The sequence below is a fragment of the Trachemys scripta genome, chromosome 18, assembly GCF_013100865.1.
Source record: "Trachemys scripta elegans isolate TJP31775 chromosome 18, CAS_Tse_1.0, whole genome shotgun sequence".
In the NCBI taxonomy this organism is placed as follows: Eukaryota; Metazoa; Chordata; order Testudines; family Emydidae; genus Trachemys; species Trachemys scripta.
This window is the reverse complement of record NC_048315.1, coordinates 9157756-9183933: the sequence shown is the minus strand read 5'-3', so window position 1 is coordinate 9183933 and position 26178 is coordinate 9157756. Positions and strand designations below refer to the sequence as shown.

Sequence of the window (26178 nt, the reverse complement as noted above, 5' to 3'; positions counted from 1 at the left end):
TCTTTAATTGGGCCTGGCCCACCCGGTAGGAGCAACTAGGTGTGATTATTGCCTTCTCAGGCCCACATTAACCCTTTCACCACCCATATTGGGTGGTCACCCCACTGGACTGCTTTTAGCTCGGTCCCTGGCCAGAGTAGATGGCCCTACCAAAAACTCCTACTGGTCTAACTCACAGGGTCATTGAAACACACAAGCCTTCCTGCTGCATTGAGGTGCAGCGCCAGGGAAGGTGTGTCATCGCTTACATGTGTGCAAAGTGCTACCGGGTCAGAATGATGGTGTTTGACACCCAGTTTGACACCCAGTGAAGAGTCAATCCCATGGATCGCACCACTTTGAATCAAGAAAGACTCCACTGCAGACATGAGAATAGAATGGGGCTATTGACTTTAGGAGACCGGCGGGCAGGGCCGGCGCAACCCATTAAGCGACCTAAGCTGTCGCCTAGGGCGCTAACATTTGGGGGGCGGTGACTGCAGCGGCCGGATCTTCAGCCGCCCTGGTTGTCGGCGGTATTTTGGGGGTGGGACCTTCCGCCGCCTAGGGAGGCAAAAAAGCTGGCAGCGCTCCTGCCGGCGGGTGCTCAGCACCTGGCAGGATCTTGTCCCGTTTGTAGAACATAGATAAGGTCATCCCAGTTCTGTAGGAGAAGAAGATTTCACTGTCCCACCACTTCACCCTGCTACTGCATTTGTATTCTTATGACCTGGAATTCATAGCAATACCGTGTGCCGTATCTGGTGTCAATCAGCATAGTTCCAGAAATGATGATGATTTACACCCACTAAGGATCTGACCCATGGACTCCACCCCACCATAATCCTCTCCGCCCAGATATGTTCTTTAGATAGGCTCTGCAACCATTTACATATTACTGTCACATGGAGGGGTCTTCTCTCTTGGGAACCCCTTGCTCATATAACCCACTTTTGGACCAATGACCCTACCCTGGACTCGGAGGAGGACAGCAAATTTCACAATAATCTGGGTACACATGTGGATTTTAAGGCTCTTAGAAAAATCAGCTGTTTAACAGTCTCAAACAGAGGGCTTGTCTACAGCAGTGGCTCTCAACCTTTCCAGATGACTGTACCCCTTTCAGGAGTCTGATTTCTCTTGCATATCCCCTAGTTTCACCTCACTTAAAAACTACTTGTTTACAAAATCAGACATAAAAATACAGAAGTGTCACAGCACGCTATTACTGAAAAATGGCCGACTTTCTCATTTTTACCATATAATTATAAAATAAATCAATTGGAATATAAATAGTGTACTTACATTTCAGTGTATCGTCTATAGAGCAGTATAAACAAGTCATTGTATGAAATTTTAGTTTGGACTGACTTGGCTAGTGCTTCTTATGTAGCCTGTTGTAAAACTAGGCAAATATCTAGATGTGTTGATGGACCCCCTGGAAGACCTGTGCATACCCCTAGGGGTACGCGTACCCCTGGTTGAGAACCACTGCGCTACAGCAGCATACCTACGGTACTGCTGCGGTGCCACTGGAGCGCCATAGTGTAGACACTTGCTACAGGGCTGGAAGGGGTAGTTAATCCACCCCTCAAGAGGTGGTAGCTAGGTGGGCGGAAGAATTCTTCCATCAAGCAAGTAGTGTCTGTACTGGGGCTGGGAGCTGATGAACTACATATCTCAGGATGTGAATTTTTCTCACCCCTGAGTGACATAGCTCGGTTGACCTACGTTTTAGATGTAGACCAGGCCTTAACGATACTGGTGCCCACCCCAATTAAATAGCATTACTTTCTGTGCTTTCATGACCTAACCTGAGTTTTCCTCGGTAGCTTATGACCTGGAACCACATCGATTGTCTCCTTCCCCCCATGTTTCAGAAATGCCTTTTTGCACTGCAGTTCTTTCCCAACACTGGGCATTATTTCCAAATCACCCCTCTCTTTGCTTTGAGGTTTCTTGTGCAAGCTTAATAAGAGTCAATTAAGTAACTGGTTGCTTCAGAGAGTTATGTAATGTTGTGCAGTTCTAAATTAAAAGCATTAAGGAGCAGTATATAAGAGAGGTATAAGAACTGCACCCAGAAGCTTTATGTAACAAGGTAATGTGATCACTTGACTGTAATCAACATTTGTTTTCTCTGCTAATTAGAGCTGTGGAACTCAGCAGAAGACATTGGGTAAAATTCTGGACCCAGTTTCATCACTGACTTTGATGGGGCCCTTGTTTTCGATCAAGAGGGGCAGTGTTTTAAATTGGGACTCTGAGTTATCCTAACATTGAATACTTATATGGCAGCTTTCATCCCTAAATCTTGAATTGCTTGCCAGAGCTGGATAAGCATGTATTATAAACCTCTTTTTAGACACACAGAAACTGAGGCACAAAGGTTAAGTGACTTGTCCAAGGTCACACAGCAAGTCAGTGGCAGGGTACAGAGTAAAATCCAGGTCTCCTGATTCCCAGGGTCAGATCCTGGTCAGTATTACAGCAGCTTTGCATCAGTTTGCCAGCACAAAGCGGCCATGAAGCTGATGGACCCAGGAGCAGGAGTATTCTGTCTTTTGTTCCGCGTACAGCGCCTAGCACAATGGGATCCTGGTCCAAGACTGGGGCTCCTATCCTCTGTGGTAATATAAATAATAATACTTCCCTGTGGGAGAGAATCCCCAGGTGGGAAAGGCTGGCCAAATCACTGCACTATAGGCAGAGGAAGCCCTTCACCTACCACTATCAGGCACCTTGAGGTGAAGGGGGCTGGGGAAAGCAGGGGTAAAATATGATCATGCTTTCTCACAAGGAATAGAAGATAAAATGAGTCAAATTCTTCCCTGTAATAACTCCATTGGCCCAATATCCTTTGGCCAGCTTCTCTCTCTTCACATATTGCAGAATTCACAGGCTCCTTTCTTAGCATTCCCCACTCACCTTCTTCCCTTCCTCTGTATATTAGCATCATTCTCTTTTTCCTCCTGTCTGTTGCCTCACAGCCCTCTTACCTCAAAGAGTTCCTCCTGTCATTGTCTATTTGCTGGTGGTTCTCATTTATTCCTCTCTCTCTCTCTCTCTCTCGCTCGCTCTCTCTGATGTCACTTTGTCATTGCTGCTCCCGTCAGGAAACATTGTCAGCCATTGCCTCATCTCTTTGTCCTGATAATTCTCTCCATTGCCCCTTACAAAGCAATGCTTGCACCAGCTGGGTAATGCATGTCAATATACAGTAGAACCTCAGAGTGACCAACGCCTGGGGAATGGAGGTTGTTCGTAACTCTGAAATGTTCGTAACGCTGAACAAAACAGTATGGCTGTTTTTACAAAAGTTTACAACTGAACATTGACTTAATACAGCTTTGAAACTTTACTGTGCAGAAGAAAAATGCTGCTTTCCCTTTATTTTTTTTAGGAGTTTACGTTTAACACAGTACTGTGCTGTATTTGCTTTTTTTTTGGTCTCTGTTGCTGCCTGATTGAGTACATCTGGTGTACGTAACTCTGAGGTTCTACTGTATTGCAGGTTTGGCTCCACTTCCTGGTTCCTTTCCTCCTAGCTCCTGTCAATTGTAATGTCTTTCTTTAGTCTAATACTTGGAGCAATCCTCATCCAAGGATCCCAGACTGCTTTACATAACATTAATTAGGATCTCAAAGTGCTTTACAAACATTAATTAAGCGTCACAACAACAATACCATAAGGGCTATAGATTCATTTGCTTGCCATTCATAATATTGTTTTGGTAGAACAGGAAAGAGGATGACAGTGCCTCTGGGCAGCCACAACAAAGGATTAAAGCAATGAAAGCTCTTACTCCAGAAACAAGCTTGTCTGTCTCTCCAACAAAAGTTGGTCCGATAAAAGGTATTACCTCACCCGCCTTGCCCGTGTCTCTCTAATATCCTGGGACTGACACAGCTCCACCACCACTCTCTTACTCCTGACATCTTGTTAGGAACCAGGCTGAAGAAGCACAACATAATAATGGAAAGAGCTGGTTGGGAAATGCTAAATATTTCCCCCACAAAAATTCAACAGAAACTTTTTTCATTGAAAAACTGATTTTTTTGTTACAATTACTATTATTCATTTTTGCATTGCAAAAAAAAAAAAACAGCCAGAAAATCTGGAAAGAACTGAAAATTTTCATTTAGGAAAAAGACATTTTAGGTTACATATTTTTCAAATGAAAAATGTTGACCAGCGCTCAACCATTTTATTTGACTCTAATGACTTATGGACAGTGCTACATAGTCTTATATGCCAACAAATGACACTTTTTATATTAACTATCTACATACACACATATAGCACTTTTATATAGAACTCAAGGGCATGATTTAGATGGCTGTGCTGATGGCAAAAGCACTGGAAGTAAAGCAACCTCTTCCATTTTTAGATCTTTAACCTGCATTAAATGTGTTAAATATAGATCATTCAGGAAAGAACCTGGCATCCATTCAAAACCCAATGACAGTTGCTCTGCACTAGACATTGTCCCTCCCTTCCCCTGCAGCAGGACAAAGTCATGAACTCCAGAAACCTATGTGTTTGGCAACAGATTGCCTACAATCCCACCAACTGGAATCCAGGAAATATACAAGGCCCACAGGAACCCTTGCCACAAATACTTTGATCTTTGTTTCAGAGTAGCAGCCGTGTTAGTCTGTATCCGCAAAAAGAACAGGAGTACTTGTGGCACCTTAGAGACTAACAAATTTATTAGAGCATAAGCTTTCGTGGACTACAGCCCACATCTTCGGATGTAGTCCACGAAAGCTTATGCTCTAATCAATTTGTTAGTCTCTAAGGTGCCACAAGTACTCCTGTTTTTTTTTTATCTTTGTGTACTGTGCAGCAAGCAGAAGCATATAGTCAAGGCTCCGTAGTCTACAATTGACACATGATAGAGTCTGGAACTAGAGAGGTTTCTTTTTTTCTTTCATGGGTTTATTCCAGGAATTAGATGACTCTTGAGCCAACAACAGCTAGTTGGCTCCAAGCAGGGAAGCCAGCTAAGATCAAATGTTTGTAATTTGAGAGGAGATGTTAATATCATCCCTGGGAAGTTTCAACAGTAATACATTGAGACAGCAAAAGAGGAACAGCAATGTTGTTTGCAAACTTGGAAACTCTCTATTACTATTAACTATTTGTATCACAGCCGCGCCTAGCCACCCCAGCTAAAATTGGGGCCCCTTTGTGCAAGGAGACCCCCAAATGCCTATTATACAAATACTCAGAGGAAACTCCTGCCCCGAAGAGCTTACAATATAAACAGAATTATTATCCCCATTTTACAGACTAGGGAGTGAGAGATTAGGAGCTTGATTTTCAGATTTAGGAAGAACCCACATTGAAGTGAATGAGAGCTGAGGTTGCTCAGAACCTTTGGAAATCAGGCTCTAACGATTTGGTCAAAGCCACATATGAAGGCTTTGGAAGGGCTGGGATTAAATGTTGATTGGCTGATTGTGGGTCAGTCACTTAACCACATGACCATCTGTCCTCTCTAGCCCAGCTAAAGTACAGATAACAGGGGAAAAAACGGTAAATTCTTGGAGAACTGGGGCCTGATTCTGAGAGGTGGGGAAGCTCAGCTCCTTTCCAGATCAGACCCTGGGATGATTTTTTCAGACTCTGCCAACCTAACTGCTTTGGGACAGACGGTGCTATAAACGTCCCAGAATCAGTACAGCCGTGACTGGAGTGCAGTTAATGCTGAAGTGAAACAGCAACCCACAGCACGCTGCCCAATGGTGTAAGAAAGGAAGATTATGTCCAGTGAAATTGTAGGATGAATTTAAGTAGGCAGAATGGAATTACCTAGGTTGGAATGGAGCCAGAGTATTAGGGTTATATTAGCACCTTTACTCTTGTGAAAAGTGCCAGAGGACCACAAGTTGTTACAAAAGGAAAGTACCTTGTTTTAACGTATCATCTAAATGTTGTTTCCTCCCGTTAGGCAGGATCACAAATTGTAGGTGAATTCAAGATCAAATGTTATAGCTTCAAATTCTTCACCCCCCTGTTACCCTCATCCCCCAGAAAAAGACGGATCTGCTGACCTCATACTCCCAGCTAACGTGGTGCATGTTTTCCAGGTCTTTTTTATTTTCCTTCCCCTTCATTGTCACAACCTGGTTTATCTTTGCCTATTTTCTTTTCTTGCAATAAATGGTTTGTGAGAGATATTGGCCAGGTGATGGTCCACAGAGGACAGGAGTCATCAGATCCACTTTGTGACGAGCCAACTGGGTAGGATGACCAGATGTTGTGATTTTATAGGGACAGTCCTGATATTCAGAGTTTTGTTTTATATAGGCACCTATTACCCCCATCCCGATTTTTCACACTTGCTCCCTATGGCCCCAGTTCTTGGGGTCAGTGGCCAATGCTATGCGCACTTAGGAAAACAAAGGTGCTCTTTGTATCCAGAAAGTGCTTCTCTTTGGAAGCTGTGATTCAGACGGGCGAGAGCCTGAAAATCCCAGCAAAAAGTACATCAGTCCACAAGCAACTTCCAAACTCACTAATAATGCTGCAGTAACATGGGTTGTTTTCACAAACACTCCCCGCAGCCCATGTTGTTAATGGCCTTGGCCTTTTCTCCAGATGTATGTTGCTTCCAGGACTTTCCCTTGGATGGAGAACAATAATTCTCTTCAAAAAAACTCGGCACAGCTGCTAAGTGTGAACTTTCCAAGTGGCTACCAAACATCCTCGTCTGTCTTTTTAACCCTCACTTTTACAGTTATGTCTGCAGCAACATTTTTATTTTCTCTATGGCAGTGTCTACACTACGAGCAGGGGTGTGATCCCCCTGCTCACGTACACATGCTGCTCATTTACACATCACTCTCATCAAGTTAGTGCGAGTTTGAATAGTAGGGCAGCTGTGGTAGCCCTGGTAGCATCAGCAGAGGCCCGTCTGAGCCACGCCAAGCACGTACTCTTCGGTTTCGGAGGGGGGGAGGGAGGGTTTTACTCGGCACAGCTGAGTCACTGCTATTTATACTCACACTTGCTTGCTGAGAGCCAGGATGTGGGCATCCGAGCAGGGGAATCACACCCCTCATTCGCAGTGTAGACATCCTGAGAGGGTGACCCAGGTGAAACCCATGTGCCAAATATAGTCCATGGGATCTATAAACTAGCCAGTAGAGACTACCGAACCCAGCATGCAATGCTCCAGCTTGTTCTGAGCGACTTGGCTTTCACACTTACCAGGCCCCACATGTCACGCTCCATAGAACACTGATCCTACCCCTTTGGATCAAGACAGAAAACTCCATGCCTGCATATATTTGCCATGGACAGCACCTTTGTTTTAAAGTTGGGATTGAATGCAGTTTGCTCTTTTTCACACAAATTTGGAGCAGCATGCTTGCAAGTTGCCAATGTATCTTATACGGGCAATGCTTGAGAGTCCCTGTTCTAATTGTTCATATCATAGAATCATAGAATATCAGAGTTGGAAGGGACCTCAAGAGGTCATCTAGTCCAACCCCCTGCTCAAAGCAGGACCAATTCCCAGCTAAATCATCCCAGCCAGGGCTTTGTCAAGCCGGGCCTTAAAAACCTCCAAGGAAGGAGACTCCACCACCTCCCTAGGTAACGCATTCCAGTGTTTCACCAGCCTCCTAGTGAAATAGTTTTTCCTGATATCCAACCTGGACCTCCCCCTATGTTTAGGCCAGTCAGAGGGGAGGCATATTGGCCCCGTTCTACACGGATGTTTAGCTACTTAACTCTCATTGAAATCAATGGAAGTTAGGAGACTAAATAACTTTGAAGATCTGGGCAACTGTGCCTGTCTCAGTGTAATTCTGTCACACCAAAGTATTATTATGGCAGGAATTGCCAGGTGCTGCTGTTACACATAGTCTTACAAGTTCTTTTTTTTTTTTGGTGTACAAGTAAGTTTTTAGTCCTTGAAGAAATTCTGTATTGTTGTTAATTTTGTTATGCAGTGGTCCTGGGAGAGAAGCTATGGCAGATAGCAGGAAGTTTGGTCTCTGATTTATTCTCTATAGTTGGAGGCAATTCTTGGAACAGGGTAGCTTCCTGGGAACCAGACATTGGTGTTTGGGTTGAGATTTCTGGAAGAGGGAATCACCTCTGCGCTGTTTGTGACCATCCCAGCGTCACGACTAGTGCGTAGTACTACTGCTCAGGAAAGGGGCAACACTCCCGTTGGAAGAAGGGGCCACAGTATAGATGGGTAAGATACCCAATGGTGAGGATATTCACAAACAACTTTCTCGCACTGAGGCCTGCTAGACCATGTTAAGTAGTAATTTCTTCTTCATTCTCATACAGTGTTTGTACTTAATCCAAGACAGCAGAAGTAGGTACTGGGCGCAAACAAAAACTTGCTGAGTCAGGTGCGCTTTTACTCTCCCATTACCCAGCAGCCAACAGATTCATAAGGGGCAATCTTCATGAGATGTTTCCTGCTCATAGTTAGGTAACAGAAAGGATATCACGGTACAGTAATGCTTCAAGCATGCCTCAACTAAGGCTGGGATCTTTTTGTGCTAGAGTCTATATATACACACACATAGTAAAAGACAGTTCCTTCCTCAAAGAGCTTACCATCTAAACAGACAAGCGTGAGGTGAAGTGATTTGCACACAGCAGGTCAGTGACAGAGCCAGGACAAGAATGCAGGTCTCCAGCCACCTAGTTCAGTGCCTGCTTACTAAACCACACTTACTTCCCCTACGTCGTGGTAAAGTTTGGTGTGAGAAAGACAGGGATTGGATGGAAATTTATCAGGAGGGGAAGGGGCAGACTGCTGTTTGCACTATTGCATCCATAGGGGAGTCTTCTAAAATCAGTGGCAGCTAATCTGGCCTGTGTTCTAGGGTAGCCATACCCGTGTGTGGACTCTAGATCCTAGATTGTCTATGCCAAGCTGGTCAGAGGAAGACAGCATGAGAACCACTTTAGGCTGTTCATGTTAATATACAAATGAAAAGGCTTGAAATTCTTACTGCTGCTGCAGTTCTGTTCAGCTCCCTCAATTCCCCAGAGTTTGTATATTCCTAAAATGGAAGATTTGGCCCTAAAAGAGGCATTTGTACTTGGTCAAAGGAGATTAGTTTGGCTGCTCTGGAGCAAATACCAGCAGGCAGAAAACTTTTCCCTCTTTTCAGAGGGAAAAGGAAGACCACAAAACGTAGGCTCTCTCTCCTTACTCTGGGGAAGGATTAGGTACATCAACCCTGCAAGTTTTAAAGGAGACATATATAAAAACCAAGTATCAGAATCCAGAGTCATTTCATTGCAGGCATATTTTATCTGGGTGGGCAGTGGGCTCCTCCTTTTGAATTTGTTTTTGCCTTTAAGACAAGGGGGTTGATGTGTGCCTTTTAAATACATGATACGGACTGTGACAAACTAACCATACTCAGCTAGAGTCGAGCCTCTTCAGTCCTTGCTGCTCTCAGGCGAGCGTAAACTGGTTTGAGCTGCTTTTCAGTCACACAGCATCACTCCAAGAGAACAAAAATTTCGAGATCATGAATTTTAGGGTTTGCCAAACTTGGCTCAAGTTACAGACATTAAGGCAGCTTCCAAGCCTGTAAATGTTACTCCATGAAATACTTCACCTCAAGGCAGCATTCGGATCTCCCTTAAACACTGTTGCAAATTAGAACCAACTCCATGTGAAATATGTGTAAAAATTGGTGAAAGATTAGAATCAGGTAAAGGGCTACTATTCTGATCTGGTAGCACTTTGCACTGATGTAAACAACTGCATAAAGATGCAGGAGAACAGAGAATCAGGCACCAGGCTGAAGCCAGCAACAGCTAAAGCCCCAATCCTGCAATGTACAGTGGTTACTTCACATACGTGAAGTTCCATCTTTATTTCCTCTAGCTACAAAAGCATGAAACCATCAGACATCTTTGGACAACATAATACGCAAGAGACAGCATTCTGAATGACAGAGCGTGACATTGTTAAATCAAAGCAGATGTCATTAGTGCACACACCCAATTAGCTGGCGATGGTGCCAGAATAATTGTGCTATATTTGCTGTAAAATAATGTAAAATAAAAAGGTCCCTGGTTCCTAAATGAGACACAAGAAATGATCACTTTGAGCTTTTATACTTTCAGTTACGTGTGAAGTAATCCCAATTTGACTATATTTGGACACACTTTGTGAGCAGAACAAATTTGCCCTCCCCCATCTCAGTCTAATTAAACTAATTGCTTAATGAAACTGAATTGTGTGGCTAGTTAATGATCTCTTGCTGGAAGATAAACGCCAAGGCACTTGAGCATAAGTCACGGCTAAGCAAGCCATTTTCAAAGCAGGAAATTAATTTCGTTACCAAGTTAATTGTCTTTCCTATTGCATTTATGCTTCCTGTATTGAGTTATTTTTAAAAATACACAAAACAGGGCTACTGCCTCTATAAGATCTCTGAAGGGATTTAAATTAATATGGCTAGGGGTTGCATCCCTGAAGAAAATATTCTTTTAATCTTGGGAGTCTCTATCTATACACATTCTGCTTTGTCACTACAGTTATTTAGGTGAATACAGTGCTAGTAAACACCACGATTACAACTCTGGAGAGCTGAGCCCTCTAGTCATTCACAGAACTGGTACAGCATGAGCAGTTGCAGAGTAATGCCCAGGTCACACTCCAAAGGTTTTGCTGTAGTAACTATATCAGTATAGTTAAAACCCTCCTGATGTAGATGCTATCAGTATAAAAGTACTTATTGTGGAGTATAGCTTATACTGGTTCCGCAACTTTTATACTAGACTGGGACTTTTACCGGTACAGCTATGCTAACACATACAGCTATGCTGGCAAAATCTTCTAGTGTAGACCTACCCTAAACTTACCACTGTAGCAACAACCATGAGGTCAGGGAGCAAGTCTATAAGCAGGAGGTTGTCTCTTTGGGGGCCACTGGTTTGCTATCCTCCCTGGTGAGAACAGCAAGCAGGGAATCTGTGCCAAATGTGATATATCTACTTAAGTATTAGAAACTGGACAGAGATGAACTCCTCAAATTTATTAGACTAGACCATAGGAACAGCTATCAGCGGATAACACTGGTAGGTTACAAAAGACCTAAGTCACATGTGACCTGGGAGAAAGGCTCTGTACCTCAAATGTCTTCAACAACCCTCTCATTTGAATTTTAGGCCCCCTACTTTGTATTGTTTGCTTTAAATTAATTAAAATTGCACTAAACCAAAAAAAAAATGCAGGTGGGATAGAGCAACAGATGCTCACTGTTCAGAAAGCTGCTGCTGTTTCATTAGTTCGGAGCAGACTTATTCAGGACAGTTAAGTCCAGCTGACAGGTATTTTTACTCTAGTATGATTGGTTGACCAATTTTGTTTGGCACCATCATGTTAATGGAATTGTGTACTGCTCTATCGCACTAGCATAACTGTCTCCATCTAAATGAGTTACATCATTTAAGACAGTTTTAAAAATGTAAGATTGAGCTGGTTGGCTGGCTGGCAAAATTGACGTACTAGCGCTTATAGGACAACCAAAAAACACCCCCAATCCCTGCACAAAATTTCAGCTACATTAAGATTACATTTGATTCACTTTTTTTTTAAATTGTGGTACTTAAAAAGAGAGAAAGACTTTGGAATTCAGAACCTGTATTGGGATTCCTTGTGGCACCATAGGGTTGGTCTACATGGGGGGAGGAAGGGGGTGTCGATGTAAGATATGCAACTTCAGCTACGGGAATAGCGTAGCTGAAGTCAATGTATCTTATTTCGATTTACCTCCCATCCTCACAGCACGGGATCGATGGCCGCGGCTCCCCCGTCAACTCCGCTACCGCCTTTCGCTCTGGTGGAGTTCCGGAGTCTACGGGAGCGCGTTTGGGGATCGATATATTGCATCTAGACGAGACGAGATATATCAATCCCCGATAGATCGATTGCTACCCGCCCATTCGGTGGGTAGTCTGGATGTACCCTTAGAGACTAACAAATTTATTTGAGCATAAGCTTTCGTTAGTCTCTAAGGTGCCACAAGGACTCCTTGTTCTTTTTGCTGATACAGACTAACATGGCTACCACTCTGAAACCGGTATTAGGATTGGAAGATTATTACGAGTACATAAAAATAATGGGCACCTATAACTTCTAAGTTAAGGCCTGCTTTTCGAGTTGGATTTCTTCAAATCCTCTAACACTGTTTTGAGTGGCATGCAAAAGCATGACTTGAACTAGGACACAAGTCGAATATGTCCGAGTGTGAGACAGCACAATTCTCGGTAGCTGGTTGGGTGAGTGCCAGTAAGTTTGTGGTAGATATGTTAATTTGACTAAGGCAGGGCATTTTTTCTAGGCCCTTTGAAAGTATTTCAGACTGATAACCTCCCACCCCCCAAAAAGTGATAGCAAATTACTGTACTCGTTGGTGGATATTCATAGTATTGCCACCCTTACTTCTGTGCTGCTGGCAGCTTTCTGCCTTCAGAGCTGGGCGGCCGGAAGGCAACAGCTGCTGTACCTCTCCTCCCCATGGCAATATTTTTTGTGATCTCATGACTCCCCTACAATCGCCTTGCTACCTCCCCCCGTTTGGGTCAGGACCCCCAATTTGAGAAACACTGGATTACGGTGATCAGGCCTAGAGGTTACCTTTAAAAAAAAAAAAAAAAAGGCTTATTAAACCAATTCCTTTGAAAATCCAGCAAGCTAGTAAAATTTACCTTTTCCTATACATTTGGACCATTTTTGCTGTTTCCTACTAGTTGCCCTTTGCACCCACCCATGTAGGTAGATAGCTTACAATAGCTCAGTTCCCTAAATCACATTACAGAAGATACAGAGACCACAAGAACTGTAAATAACCCTTATATTTAGCACAGATGTGTCTTGTAATCAAACTTTTCTTCCTTAAATTTGTCGTTAGCTGGCCCCAGTACAGTTATTGTGCAAGTCTGCTACACTGGCCATAAGTAACTTTAATCCTATCACTTACAGACCAGTTTTCATTTCCGCTTGGTTCTTGACTTCCCTCATTTAATACGGAACATTTTTCATCCCATTCACCATAGGCTTTTCAGTTTGCAATTGCTTACTTTTATTTCCATATTCAGAAGGTTTTCTTAGCACCTTTTCAAGGCAAACTATTTCTGCTGTACTCATATTTGCAGCGGGTTTAACTTGCCCATCCCTTCTGAATTCCTCCTTTTGTACAGTTCCAGTCAATATTCTGTGTTTGCTACAATTAAAGCTCTTCCCCCATCTCAACCAACTTACTAAATCATTGTTCAAAATCTAGTCTAACTTTCAATGTAGTCCATTTATTATGGATGTCAGATTTTATAATTCTGGAATTTTCTAGCCCACCAGCAAATATTTTATATATGCATGTATGTATAATGTATGCGTTAAGAAGAAAAGCATTGTACGTTTAAGTAACTAGACAGACTATTTCTCCGTGTCTGTATAAGGCCATGATTACACGGAGAGCGCTTTACCAAAGTGCTCTAGGACTTCAGGTAGATGCAGTGTATACCAGCAATGCTGCAATGTTACTAGTATAGTTTATTCCAGCCCCCAAGCCACCCCATGCCAGTAAAAGCATCAGTATAACTGCATGTACACTAGGACCTTTGGTCAGCACAGCTATCAATCAAGGATCACACTTTACACCCCTGCCTGGCACAGCTATGCCAACAAAAGTAAGGTGTACACATGGCCTAAGAGAATCTCCCATACCTTGGGAAGGTCTTTTGAGAAACTTAAATACTTTCAGATATACTGACATGCGGTTTAACACTACCAACCCTCCTTCATTATATGCACTGTATTATCCCCTTGAGGGTTTAGATTATTATCACAATATAGTTAAACACTTTCCACTCAAATGACTTAACTATTTTTATAACCAACACCTCCTTGCATACAAAAGAGTCACCAGACATCCTGGTTTCAGAAAAGTGAGGTTTTTGTACAAGTCTTTAATAAAAAAAAAATATATATATATAATCAGGCATTTTATGCAATGCATACATTCTTTATATCTGCAGGTACAGATAAATAACAGAAGGCAGAAGCAAACATTTTGCTTATCGTTGGCAGTTAACCAATATCACCCCCTCAAGAGATATTATAGGGTCCCAGAATAATACAAGTCTGTAAACTTCACATATTACAGAAAACATACCAGGCAACAATACAGTAGTTAGATTTCAGAAATTTAAGGATATTTTTCTTAATCACAACCCAGGGTTTAAATTTAATCTTTGTTGTTGCAAAAATTAAGGCCTGCTTTGGATGACAAATGTGTTTGCTAATTGAAGTGATGTTCCGGACTTATATTCTATCTAATCCATCCCTCACTCAACTTACTTCTCTTCACCACACATCAGCACTAATGAAAACTAAGCTGTACCTCCCCACAAAAAAAAAAAAACTAACATAATTTTGTATCTGTGGATCAGCATCCTGAACCCCAACTAATGTACGTACAAAGCAGTTAAACTTCTTTAAATCAATATTTGTCTAACTCAGTGTCCCAGAATAATGGCTATCCTTCTGCTTTACAGCACTGATGGCTCTACAGAAACAATATATACACGATATACACTGAATCAGAAAAGCAATTTAGAAGGTCCACTGATAACACAGCTGCTCACATCTACATATGTACATGTTTTCACAGTTAGATTTTAGAAAATTGTCTTGAGAACTTCAGAAATACTTCTACTGTATTTTTCTATAAATAATATTAAAAACTCCACTGTCAAAATGCAGGACAGATTTTTTAGATGTATCAAATTTAAATAGATCTTGAAAACTTGTAGAGTTTGAAGGCTGTATAAAGCTTGAAGATTCTTTTAAAATGTACCAGTAATATTACCAGTTTCAGCAGACTGGTCACATGCAAGGGATTTTGGGTTTTTTGGATTTTTTTTTTTTTTTAAGTCAGGTAGGAAAGAAACTCCACCACTTTTGAAGGGACAGGCAGGTTCTTGACTTGGCTAGTAGGCATCACTCTTCTAATTGCCATGCGACACAAGTGTTGAAGACTGGACACATGTTTTGGAGTTGCCCAGAAGTACACGCTTCCATCATGCGTTCTGCACACAAACACATAAAAGTCAATTATTCCACAGAACTACTTTCAGAATTGCACACCCTTATAATTCGATAGTTGGGGGAAGGCCAGAGAAATCCTCTCCTCTAAACTACTTGTTCCCTAACTCTACATGTTAAATATAGAAGTTGAGATTGCATGCTCTCTGCTCCTGGGATTTTGGGCTGGGGCTGAAAAAGCACCCAGCAGGTCTCACGCAGCTCTCTGACACTGAGCTGCTCAGACTATAAATAGCAGTGTACTATGCTAGGGAATTCAAGGGGCCTGTGCAGGGCTGCCTAGTGCAGTACCTGCACAAGGAGAATTCTCCCCTGGATGGCTAAAGGGCTTTTACAGCACTTGCACTGTGCTGTTGTAGTGTATATGGGTCAGGCCCACGTTTGTGGCTTGCTTGATCATTTCCTAAATATTAAAGAGAAATAAAGTGAGACTATGCTTGTTAAACTCTCGGTGGTGTTGAACTCAAGGCTTGCTTGACTAAGCTTTGATGCCTCCTTCAAACAATCAAAAGCAACAAAATGGCATTTAGAAATGAGGAAGCTAGAACGGTTAGTTAACATTTCCAAAGTCCTTTGAGGATGAATATTACTGCATAAGTTAAGTATTATTAGCTGTATACTTACCCAGCAGCTAGAACACTGCCATCAGTAGAAAAGGCACAGCAAAGCCCATTGTTCAAAGGTGCAACTTGTACAGGATAGTCTTCTTCAATACTCCAGAACCTCACCATTCTGGAAGGAAAAAGTTAACTGTTAAAGATAGAGTAACCAATTTCTTTAATGCAGTACAATAATTTATGAAGTGTTAACCTAATTGAGAAAAATATATATTTATGTATTTATAATGTACTGTCTTCACTTGCAGTCATGTAGTCCAGTGGTTTTCAACCTTTCATTTGCAGACCTCTAAAAATTTTCAAAAATGGAGGTGTGGACTCCTTTGGAAATCTTGAACAGTCTGCAGACCCCCAGGGGTCCGCGGACCACAGGTTGAAAACCACTGATACAGTCAGATATAACTTTATATTTGTGCATCAGACAGATACCAATTCTCAAGAAATATAATGCAAGTGGTTTGAAGAGTTTGCAATAGACACTACAGACTTAGAAACAGCATGCCAAAAAAATTAGGTTACTGCAGCCAAAGAATTTTAACTGATGATCTGAAAGTGTAGATTGAGTCTCAAAACATTAGCAGATGTTATTTCTGCTAGGAATTCTCAGTACTCATTTTAGCAAGCTACCAAAGCAAGGTAACAGAGTGTTTCCTTGCCTGAGACAGGATGACTTTCCTATCTTCAAAATCTTCTACTTTAAAAACTTACTTTTAGTCTTCATTAACAAAACCATATACAAGTACAAAAGTAAAACAGGATGACCCAAGTAACCATACTGATTCATTTTTTCTTGAAAAAATGTCATTCAGACGCAGAAGCATGCTACTTCAATGATTTATTGAAATCACGCTAAACAGAGGGCCTTTATTTCTCCACCCTTTTACAGATATCTTTGTATACTTAGAATGCTATTCAAGTCATCTACCCTGTATACCATCCCTTGTTTATTTTATATGGCTATGGGAGAGAGTTTTACAACAGACCATCATTGAGACAGCAAGGCATTGGTACAAGCAGTCAGTTCTCAGTTTAAAAAACTAAGTTGTGCGTAGTACACGGAATTTTTAATTACTGGGAAGAAGCAAGAGTCTGACAACTCTTTCCTCATACTTACTTATCATCAGCAAGGCTTGCAATGTGCAGTCCATCGTGACTAAAAGATACAGATCTAACCCATCTGTCATTCGCTCCCCCAGCAAATATTGGAGTCGGAGCAGGAAACAGATGCCTGTAGACAGACAGACAGGCTCAGTTAACAGCATAACCATTGAAAACTATGTCGGAGTTTCTGTTAGCCATGATCAGCGATAGACCTCAAGAGTTTTTTTTACACACACATTTGTCTCTGAAGTATGAATGGAGAGACACTGCTACACTGCTCTATAAAGAACACCACAGTATTAGTTATATACTGAAGACACTTCCACTAATAGGTTTTAAAGCACCAAAGTCTTGAATTACACATTTTCAATGACGGAGAAAGTACTCTCCCAGAACTGAGTTTCGAGCTAATTGTTCATCTCAAAAATAAATTTTCATGTTATAAAACAGGGGAATTAAATAACTACAAGATAGAGCAGTTTTCTCCCAGGGAATAAAAATCTTATTGTTTGGTGCCAATATGGTACATCTCTCACCTTCTACTGTCCAAAGCTGATTTTTTTCTCATTTACTAGTCAAGCAAACCAAATAAGAATTATGGGACTGGGGACTTCAAGAGGTCATCTAGTCCAGTCCCCTGCATTCTCTTTCCAATTACTGTGCAATTAACAGGCATACCTTAGGTTTTTATAAGATCTTGAACCATTTTAGCAATTCTGTTAGTAAATATTAACTGGTTATGATTTGTGTATGTTAAACTCATAATTCTTTGTATACTGAATACTCCCAGAATCCGTGCTGTATTAGCCCAAGTGTGTCTGGATTCTAAGGCCTCAGTGTCTGTTCTTAAACTGAATTGAGCATGTGACCAATGCTCAGCAACTTAATCAAGTATTGGGCTCTAATTATTCCCTGCTCCTCTCAGTCCACAAGAGTCCAGGTGTCCAGGAAGGGACCCTTCTCAATTAATGAAGGATGTCTACAGAGGTACGTTATAATAAACAACACCGGGTAATTGATAAGGGGTGCTTATGATCCAATTACATCCTGTGACTGATAAAGGTATTTATTATTGCAGATGTTTTCTGTTATGAATGAAATAATGACCCATTGAAAGATATTTTTAACTCATTAGGAACTGCTGGTTGCCACAGCTGTCAGTAATAATGACTGGATTTGAAATCTGTCTCACATCCTATAACTAACTTCCCAAAAACTCTTTCCTTCTAGACGTGAACTGAAATACGCTGTCACCAATTCTCCGGTTACAGAGAGCTGGAACGTAGGTTTCCTTCCAGTATAGTGCTATATTAAAGTATTGCCTGATTGTCTTTTTTATATAAATAAAACTAACTGAGTGAGTTATTTGACATATCTTATTAAATCCATACATGCAACAATTTCATAACGGTCACTCCTTGCATTTTCATTAGGTATAAACTATGGTCAGATCCTTTTGTAAATTCCAAGAGGGAACTAAAAATTAACACATTTAAATACTCTGCTTACCCAAATTCCATTAGAATAACTCCAATATGGGGATCCCAGACATAAACTCTAGTATCGTAAGATGCAGTAGCCAGTAAAGCTCCATCAGGGGAAAACTCACAAGCTACAACATCGTTGAGATGTCCTTCTAGTTTACGAATCATGGAGTACTTATCCATATCCCAAAGAAAAACCTGAAATTAGAAAAGCTAATGTTATAGCTTTTGCTCAGATACCCAATGCAGCATTTACATTTCTTAACTGTCTGCTAGTTTTACTTAGGTTTATATAAATCAAGCATTATAAATTACTACAATTAAAAATATGCTCGTGTCATACTGAGATTAAAATCAATTTTTTTAAAAAATTAAAGCAGACATGCAAATTCTAACTTAAGTTTGTTAAATGTTATTTACAAAATAAGCCAAAATATAAGAAAGGCAATGCAATTTAACCATGTAGTTTTACTGAAATCCATGTATTACAAAACTATTTTATTAAAATACACAGAAATAAATAGGGTTAAGCACTACAGTCCCCTCTTTTCAGTAACTACCAAATTTTTAAGAAATATACAGACAGAAAAAGTAAGGTTAACATATTGTTACTCCAGTGGCATCCCCTTTGAGTTTAAGATCACTTGTTTACAATACGCTTGGATCACCGTCAGCCTAGGAAGAGAAACAGATACTGCAAGCAAAGAGAATTTTCACAGCCAAAAGAAATGTCTTTGGCAACATAACAAGGAAGTCTAAGCACATTATTAAAAATTGTTTATGCATCTTAAGTTTAATTATATCAACAACAAAAAACATTTGAGTATTGTGATTTACCCAGCTTACTGTAAATCTTACTACAGAAATTGGTAAAGTATGAGTATAATACTAATTTGGGGGGATTTTACATGCAGTTCTAAATTATATAAAACTGCACTGAAGACTGTGCAGAATAGCTTAATATGAAGGATCTACTATGTTTTAATGTAATGTTACAGAAAATAGGCTAACAATTAATGGGTACAAAACTATATATTAAATCTGTCCCTATAAGTCCTCTTTAGGTCTTTCCTCCCCCCCAGTACAATTTTACTTGCAGATTAAATACTAACAATATCTCAGATAAAATGCAAACAACTTAAGTTTAACCAAAGAAAATGGTATTAGTGCCTCACACGCTTCACTAAAATGAAACCATTTTTAAAGTCAGTTAGTTATAAGTATCATGTTGACCAGTTTCACTAATAAGACCCCAACATTCCATAAAACTGGAAAATAAAATTTAAGTTTTAGGAGTCATTGGGTTTCACTGCTGTGAAAATTAAAAAATAAAAAGAAAGAAAGAAAAAAGCAGAAAGTGGACATCAACCAGCACCTGCGTACGTACAGTACACCTTGCAGTCGAATGCAAGGTTACTTCGTCCTATGGTAAAGTTCGCCCCCAGCCTGGTAGCCAGAGATGCCACTCTTTCTGCCCAGCTAACACCATTGTGCGCCTGTGTGAGTGGTGCCAGCTTAATCTCAATCACACCAATATTGCTGCCACCACCTGTGACAGGGAAAGCAAGAAGCTTATGGAAAACACACAGCCTAAAAATATCAATGAATACATCCACATCTGTTCTATTTTAAAGGACTAAACTGTTCTCTATCAAATCTGAACTGTTAATTTACCAAACTTTTTTTAAAAATATAAAATGCATTCTAACAATTATCCTAGCTACTAGTCTTCAATGTTCACATTAATTATGGTTTTGCTAATCAATTAACTTTAGTATACTATTCATAGAAACTATATACTAGTCTTTTCCCTTTCTTCTATTTTATACTAATGAATAGTTTTTCAGTGCCAAGAAGAGCAGTTTATTGTAAAACGTGCTTTACCCGCACTGCTTTCAGTTCTCTAGCAGGACATTAGAATATAGATGGAAACAGAACCATATGCTGTTCTTCATTCTAGATGTTTTAGACATATGAGTGCTATTTGTATTTGAGAATATGTAGAAACATTTTTGTTCAGCTGAAGAGACCATGACCAGCTCAGACTTTGAAAAGTCCTTTTAATTGAGCAGGAAATAGAAAGGATAAAATCAACAGCAAGATAATTTGATTAAAACATTAGCCTACATATTCCATTCTTAACACTGCAAGTTTTACTTTCCTTGGTTTTTATTTTATGAACAGATGCAGATGTGCAAGCTACTTCAAAGGATGCTTAAAGTTTCTTCAACTAAAAGCAGTGCAAGTTCTCAGTTCATAAATCAGTATATGAAGGCATCTTAGGCAGTTTACTTCAATTTCTTTCATGCAACTTCTTGCATCATCATAAAAACATTAGAAGTTCATGACACCGAGCACAAGCTTTGTTTGTTACTTAGATTTAAAGTGATTATATGCACAATTCAATAATAAACTTATGAACAAGAAACTCTGACACATACTGCTTTACTGGCTCCAACGGAACACAGAATGGAAGAGTCTGGAGAAAAAGCACAGCCATACACCCAATTCTGGTGCCCTCTTAATACCTTCATCATATTTCCTGCAAAGGAAAAAATGGCAAAACTAGGAGCATTAGTTCCAGATTAGTATCCCCCAGGAATAGTCCAAATCCAGTTTTATTTAACATTTTATGCAAGAGATTTTTTGAAAAAGACACTGTACTGTTGTTCTAAACTCTTTTTTTGTTTTAAAGAGACTCTGGCTGTATAAAAGTTACCTGCCATATTGAAATGGCCTCCGAACTCTGTACCTGGACCAGCAGGGTCAGCACACATACCATTGTCAATGGCCAGTGAACCTCAAATACATGCTCCTTGCTGAGGTGTAGATACAGTCTGCACTATATGGGATGAAGATTAAATGACTACTACAAGTGGGCTGAGGTCAATAAAGATTTAAAAATCCAAAATATACATTGATACTACTGCTGACGACTGCAGAAAAACTGCTCTATACTCTCCCAACAGGCGAATTTTAAAAATAAAAATAAACAAACAAAAACAAAACTATACCATCATCTTTCAGGTCCCACACTCTTAGCGTTTTGTCTCTTGATGCAGACACTAATATCAGGCTGCCATCTGGAGCAAAGGTTAAATCTCTGACCACTTCAGTATGGTCCATCAGATTAAGGAGGAGTTTTCCTGTTGCACAAGAACGATATCAATTAAGAGAAAGTGCATCGCCATTCTTTTACTCAAACTAAATGCCCACAAATAAAGCTTAAAGATAAAATTCCGTCCTCCTTGCCTACTTCTGGAGACTGGCTAGAGCAGAGATGTATCTAAAATATGTAAAGAAATTAATCTTGTATACCTACTTCATAGTGATAAGATATATTTAATCTTTCAACTCTGACTAGGTCTGGAAAAGCTAAACTTCTAAAATCTATACACTAACAAGACTAGATGTCTGAGAACTAACCTAAGTGAATTACCTTTTAACTTTAGATGAATGCATGGTTTTGTTCTTAACTTCAAATAGCAAGTTTTTCAATAGCAACTTCCCTAATATTCATTAAGTAATTTCACTACTAAGTGACCAGGAGTTAGTTGCGGCCCAATGTAATGGTAATTACAAGTTAGATTGCAGGATCCTGTACCCACTTGTAGCTTCAAAGGTTACGACGATCAGCCTATTTTAACAAGATCAGTATTGCTCATAAAAAAAAGTGGGGCAAGCAATAATTATTTCTAAAAAACCTTCCCCATAACCAAAGTACTAAAGGAAACTCTTCCCTCCTGGAATGCTAGAGTTTTGCTTAAAAAATTCAAGTGTCTCAAGTCAAGCACATACTTACACACTTTTATGGACTGAGGCCTAAACTAGTATTTCTGCCCCCATGCCACCCAGTTCTCTGCCACACCCAAATGACACTTCTAAAGTGCATTTCAGGTGAGATTTCACAAAGCAATAACAAAACAGTAATGGTTTGGTATGTAATCTGCCATCTTAGCCCGGAGACACTAGAGCACAACCTGCACCATTTCTCTTTTCAACAGCATTTCCTTAGTACAATTGTAGTTGCAACGGTCCCTTCTATTTTTAAACCTTAGTTCATTTTAACTTCACTTTTCAAATTAGCATTCATAAACCAATATATTTAGAATCTAGCTATTCTAGTTTATGATATAGCTACAATGCTGCATTGTTAAGTGACAATGGTAAGACATACATTTAAACAAGCTCCCGTACCTGTGTATACATCCCATATTTTGATGCGCCCGTTGTTCAAGCCAGTTGCAAGCAGAAGCTGATCTTGCCCAAATTTGAATCGATGCCATTCTATGTTCACACAGCGACTCTGTTTTTCAGGCACTGAAGACCCAAAAGCAAGACTCCAGACTATATCACCACAGTCAATTATATGCTCACAAGGCTTATTTTTTTGACCACTATCGCTGTTCTGTCTTGAGAGTCTTGCATTGACTGAATTTGCAACATTCTTTGTGCCATGCAACAAGCTGTAAAACAAGTCAGCATTTTAGAGATAAGCGTTACTCTATAAACACAATGAACTGAGTATTTTATTTCAATAAATCTATAGGCAGTCATAATATACATATCGCTACTGTATCTAAAATTAATACCTTCACTTAAGATTTTAAAATGACTGTCCCTTGTTCCTCAATTGTGAAGAGGGTTTGCCATATCTGAAAACCTCTCCCATTATAGCAATAAATTTTAGTTTCCTAATTCTGCCTCTGTACAGAGCAGTTAGCTTCTTTAACCCTTCATGAAAGATAACATTTTAAATGCTATACTTAAACTGAAAATTTTAGTGAGAATCTGAATGTATATTACAGTTAAGTATTTGAGTTGTTTTTTATATAAAAGACTGGGGCAGGGAGGGATCCTTTCTGTTCTGCTACAACTCACCAATATGCCCTTCAAAACACCAAATTTAATTAGAAAAATCCTAGTAAGAGATATTGAAGCCTGCACACGCTACTTAATAAACTGAGCACAGTGAAAAGAAAATGTATTTGCTATACAGGGAAATGCAGTTGTCAATCACAAAGAAGTAATTTACCAACTTCCAGATGGACTTAAAAGTGACCTGCAAATTAAACAAAAATGTGCTGTGTTTTTTTTTTTTTTATGATGTGCTGAAAATATGCTGAGAATATTCTGCTTGTTTTTTAAGCTTAGAGATGCCAAGAATATAAGGTCATGTTTCCTGATTTTGTTGGAGAACCAAAGAACTGGAGTGGGAGTTCTCCGTCCTCAACTGAAGAGGTATGCTATCAGAATCTCTTAAAAGAGCTTCTCTCTCAGTGTTTCAGGAAGTTGATCTGGTGTTAAACAAAAAGTACAAGTTTAAAATCACTTCCTCTCTCATTGCACAAGTCTGACTTTCACTTGTGGTATCAATAGTTCTCCCATTGTCCATAGACTCCTCCTACTTATATAAAAGTCAAGACAATTTATAGATAAAAACCCAAATAACCCAATCTCTCATTTATACATCTTAAAGAAGCAAAAACAGCACACCATCATGTTTGTTTATTTGCAGGTCACCTCATATTTCTTTTACAAAATGAAGAAATAGGAGAAAGTGAATTTGATAGCAAACAGCACAATTTTTAATCTTACAAGTTATTAAAGCATTGAGTCCAGGGAACAAGCTTTACTATGCGATGTCCTTGTGACCACGCAAAGTAAGATCCATCAGGTGCAAAGGCAACAGTCCAGTTTTCACGTCCACACTTCTTATCAAAAGGAGATGTTGGGGCTAAAAGTTCTCCGATAGGACGTGATCTTGCTAAAAAACAAAAACAAAAAGGAAATCCCATTTAAAATGTGAAGAAGAGATTCAGCATATTTTAAACTTATTACCAAAAATGTAGAGATTTCTGCCGATATTTTTGCTTTAAATCAGAAACTAATTTTAGGCTAGAAAATGGCTGCATCACAGGCATTCATTTAAAGTCTTCCTTAGAGGCGACTGCAAAAACTTCAGGTCATTAGACAGCAGAAATGTACTTAAATAACCAATAAGAAAACCACATCTCAAGGTAATATAAACCCAGCTGAAAACTCATTTATGAGTCTGTTGAAACTATGATTTAAATTACTCTAACCTCCAGCATTACAGATAGCACCAAAATTTGTCTCTCTCAATTCAAGCAAATATTTCAGTACAGCTGAATAGAAAATTTACTTGGTGAAATTTTTAATTTAACATTAAGTGTGTGCAAAGTCGTGAAGAAGAAACTAGCATTGGGCAATCAGATTAATAAATATTTTTCTTATTTACTGGACTCGAACACAGAATATCTTCTCCCTCCAATTTAAGTGGAGTGGCAGTTTTAGTGTCCTCATTACACTAGCCAACAGATTTAAGAGGACAAAATAATGCTTTTCATCAAATTCATTTTTACAAATGCAAATTTAAAAGGAACGGGTACAAAAAGATCACACATGGTTGTTATGAAATTTTAAAAATGTTTATTAAACATGCAAGTGTTTGTTATGGATTTACAATGTTCCTACTTCAATATCAACTGCCTTGGAGCTTGTGCCTCCCTAATATGAATGGAAGGAATTGTGCAGCAGCCCTGCCCTTCATGACGGGATCAGCGCCCCAGGCTGGTTTCTCACGTGCTGTCTGTATTCATATAGCAGGGAGGCGTTTCTGTGAGTACATGAGAAACCCAACACATGCAATGGCAGCTATTAACCATTCCCAAAAAAGAAATGAACGCTGGCAACAGTGAAAATATGTATTTATACATTGTTTCATGGCTTAAACAGGGACTGTTTTAAAAAGCCACCAGTAGAAAGTGTCCAAAATAGCTAAACAATATATATATATTTTTTAAAATTAGAAATCCCTTGTTATCCCTTATCATCTGCAGGGTTTTTTTTAATATTACCAAAAATAAAACTTCACATAAAATGTGCACTATTATACATACTCCACAATTTTTTTTTTACAAGTGACAAACACAATAGCTTTAACAAAAGAACCACGTCGTCAGACAAACAAACAATCCATTTTTTACTTATGAAGTTGACTGAAATCTGTATTTCTATGATTTCACACAACTAGCAGCCACCTCTTGTTTCAAAACGGAAAAGGCAAGGACAAAGACTTTGCCAATCAAGACTGCTGCATCGAGTTAAATGGAGGCGTTGACATGCACAGTCTGAAAACTCCTCTGTAGCTACGTGTCCTTCCCCCTGTCGTAGAGTACATACTGCATCGCTCTCCCCTCAGCCCTAAGACATCTCAGGATGCTCCGTAATGTGCTCAAAACATTTGCCCCCCATGGGCACTGGCTGGACTATCCCAAACCAGCGACCACATTATAGATTCTAACGCGGCGGATAGCTTTTATTTTTTGCAACCACATAGCTGGCAGCCTATAGTACCTTCACACCTTATCAATAGCCAACCCTGCCTGGGTTCCTCCTTGGTATCCACCCCCACACCCCAATCTCACCATCCACTCTCAGACTCCTGGCAAGGCCCCTCTCACTACCCAACATCTCATCCCACTGCGATCCAGGGAGCGCCCAACCCCACCCACTCCCTCCCTGCAAGTCACGATGTATTCCCCCCCCTTCTCTCCAGAGATTCTTCCCCTCGCTAACTGGCTTCCCTCCAGCGGGCGTGTCCCCCACACCTAAACTCCCATAACCCAACCCCCCCAGCCCACCTCCCCAGGACCCCTCCATCTCCATCTCTGCCCACGTCCTACTCAACCCAACCCCCCATCCCACCTCCCCAGACCCCCCCCATCCCCACCTCCCCAGGACCCCTCCATCTCCATCTCTGCCCACGTCCTACTCAACCCAACCCCCCATCCCACCTCCCCAGACCCCCCCCATCCCCACCTCCCCAGGACCCCTCCATCTCCATCTCTGCCCACGTCCTACTCA

The 26178-nt window shown here is 40.3% G+C and overlaps 1 protein-coding gene across 1 annotated transcript; it reads right to left on the bottom strand.

Annotated features, from left to right (window-relative positions):
* Positions 1–13928: 13928 nt before the first annotated feature.
* WSB1 (WD repeat and SOCS box containing 1) lies at positions 13929–25813 on the bottom strand. The gene is made up of 9 exons (XM_034752346.1): positions 25740–25813; positions 23887–24055; positions 22486–22754; positions 21303–21434; positions 20730–20830; positions 18314–18486; positions 16818–16931; positions 15711–15818; positions 13929–15070 (listed from the first exon to the last, which is right to left on the bottom strand). The coding sequence occupies exons 1-9, from the start codon at positions 25783–25785 to the stop codon at positions 14911–14913; spliced, it is 1272 nt and encodes a 423-aa protein (XP_034608237.1). The 5' UTR covers positions 25786–25813; the 3' UTR covers positions 13929–14910.
* Positions 25814–26178: the final 365 nt, after the last annotated feature.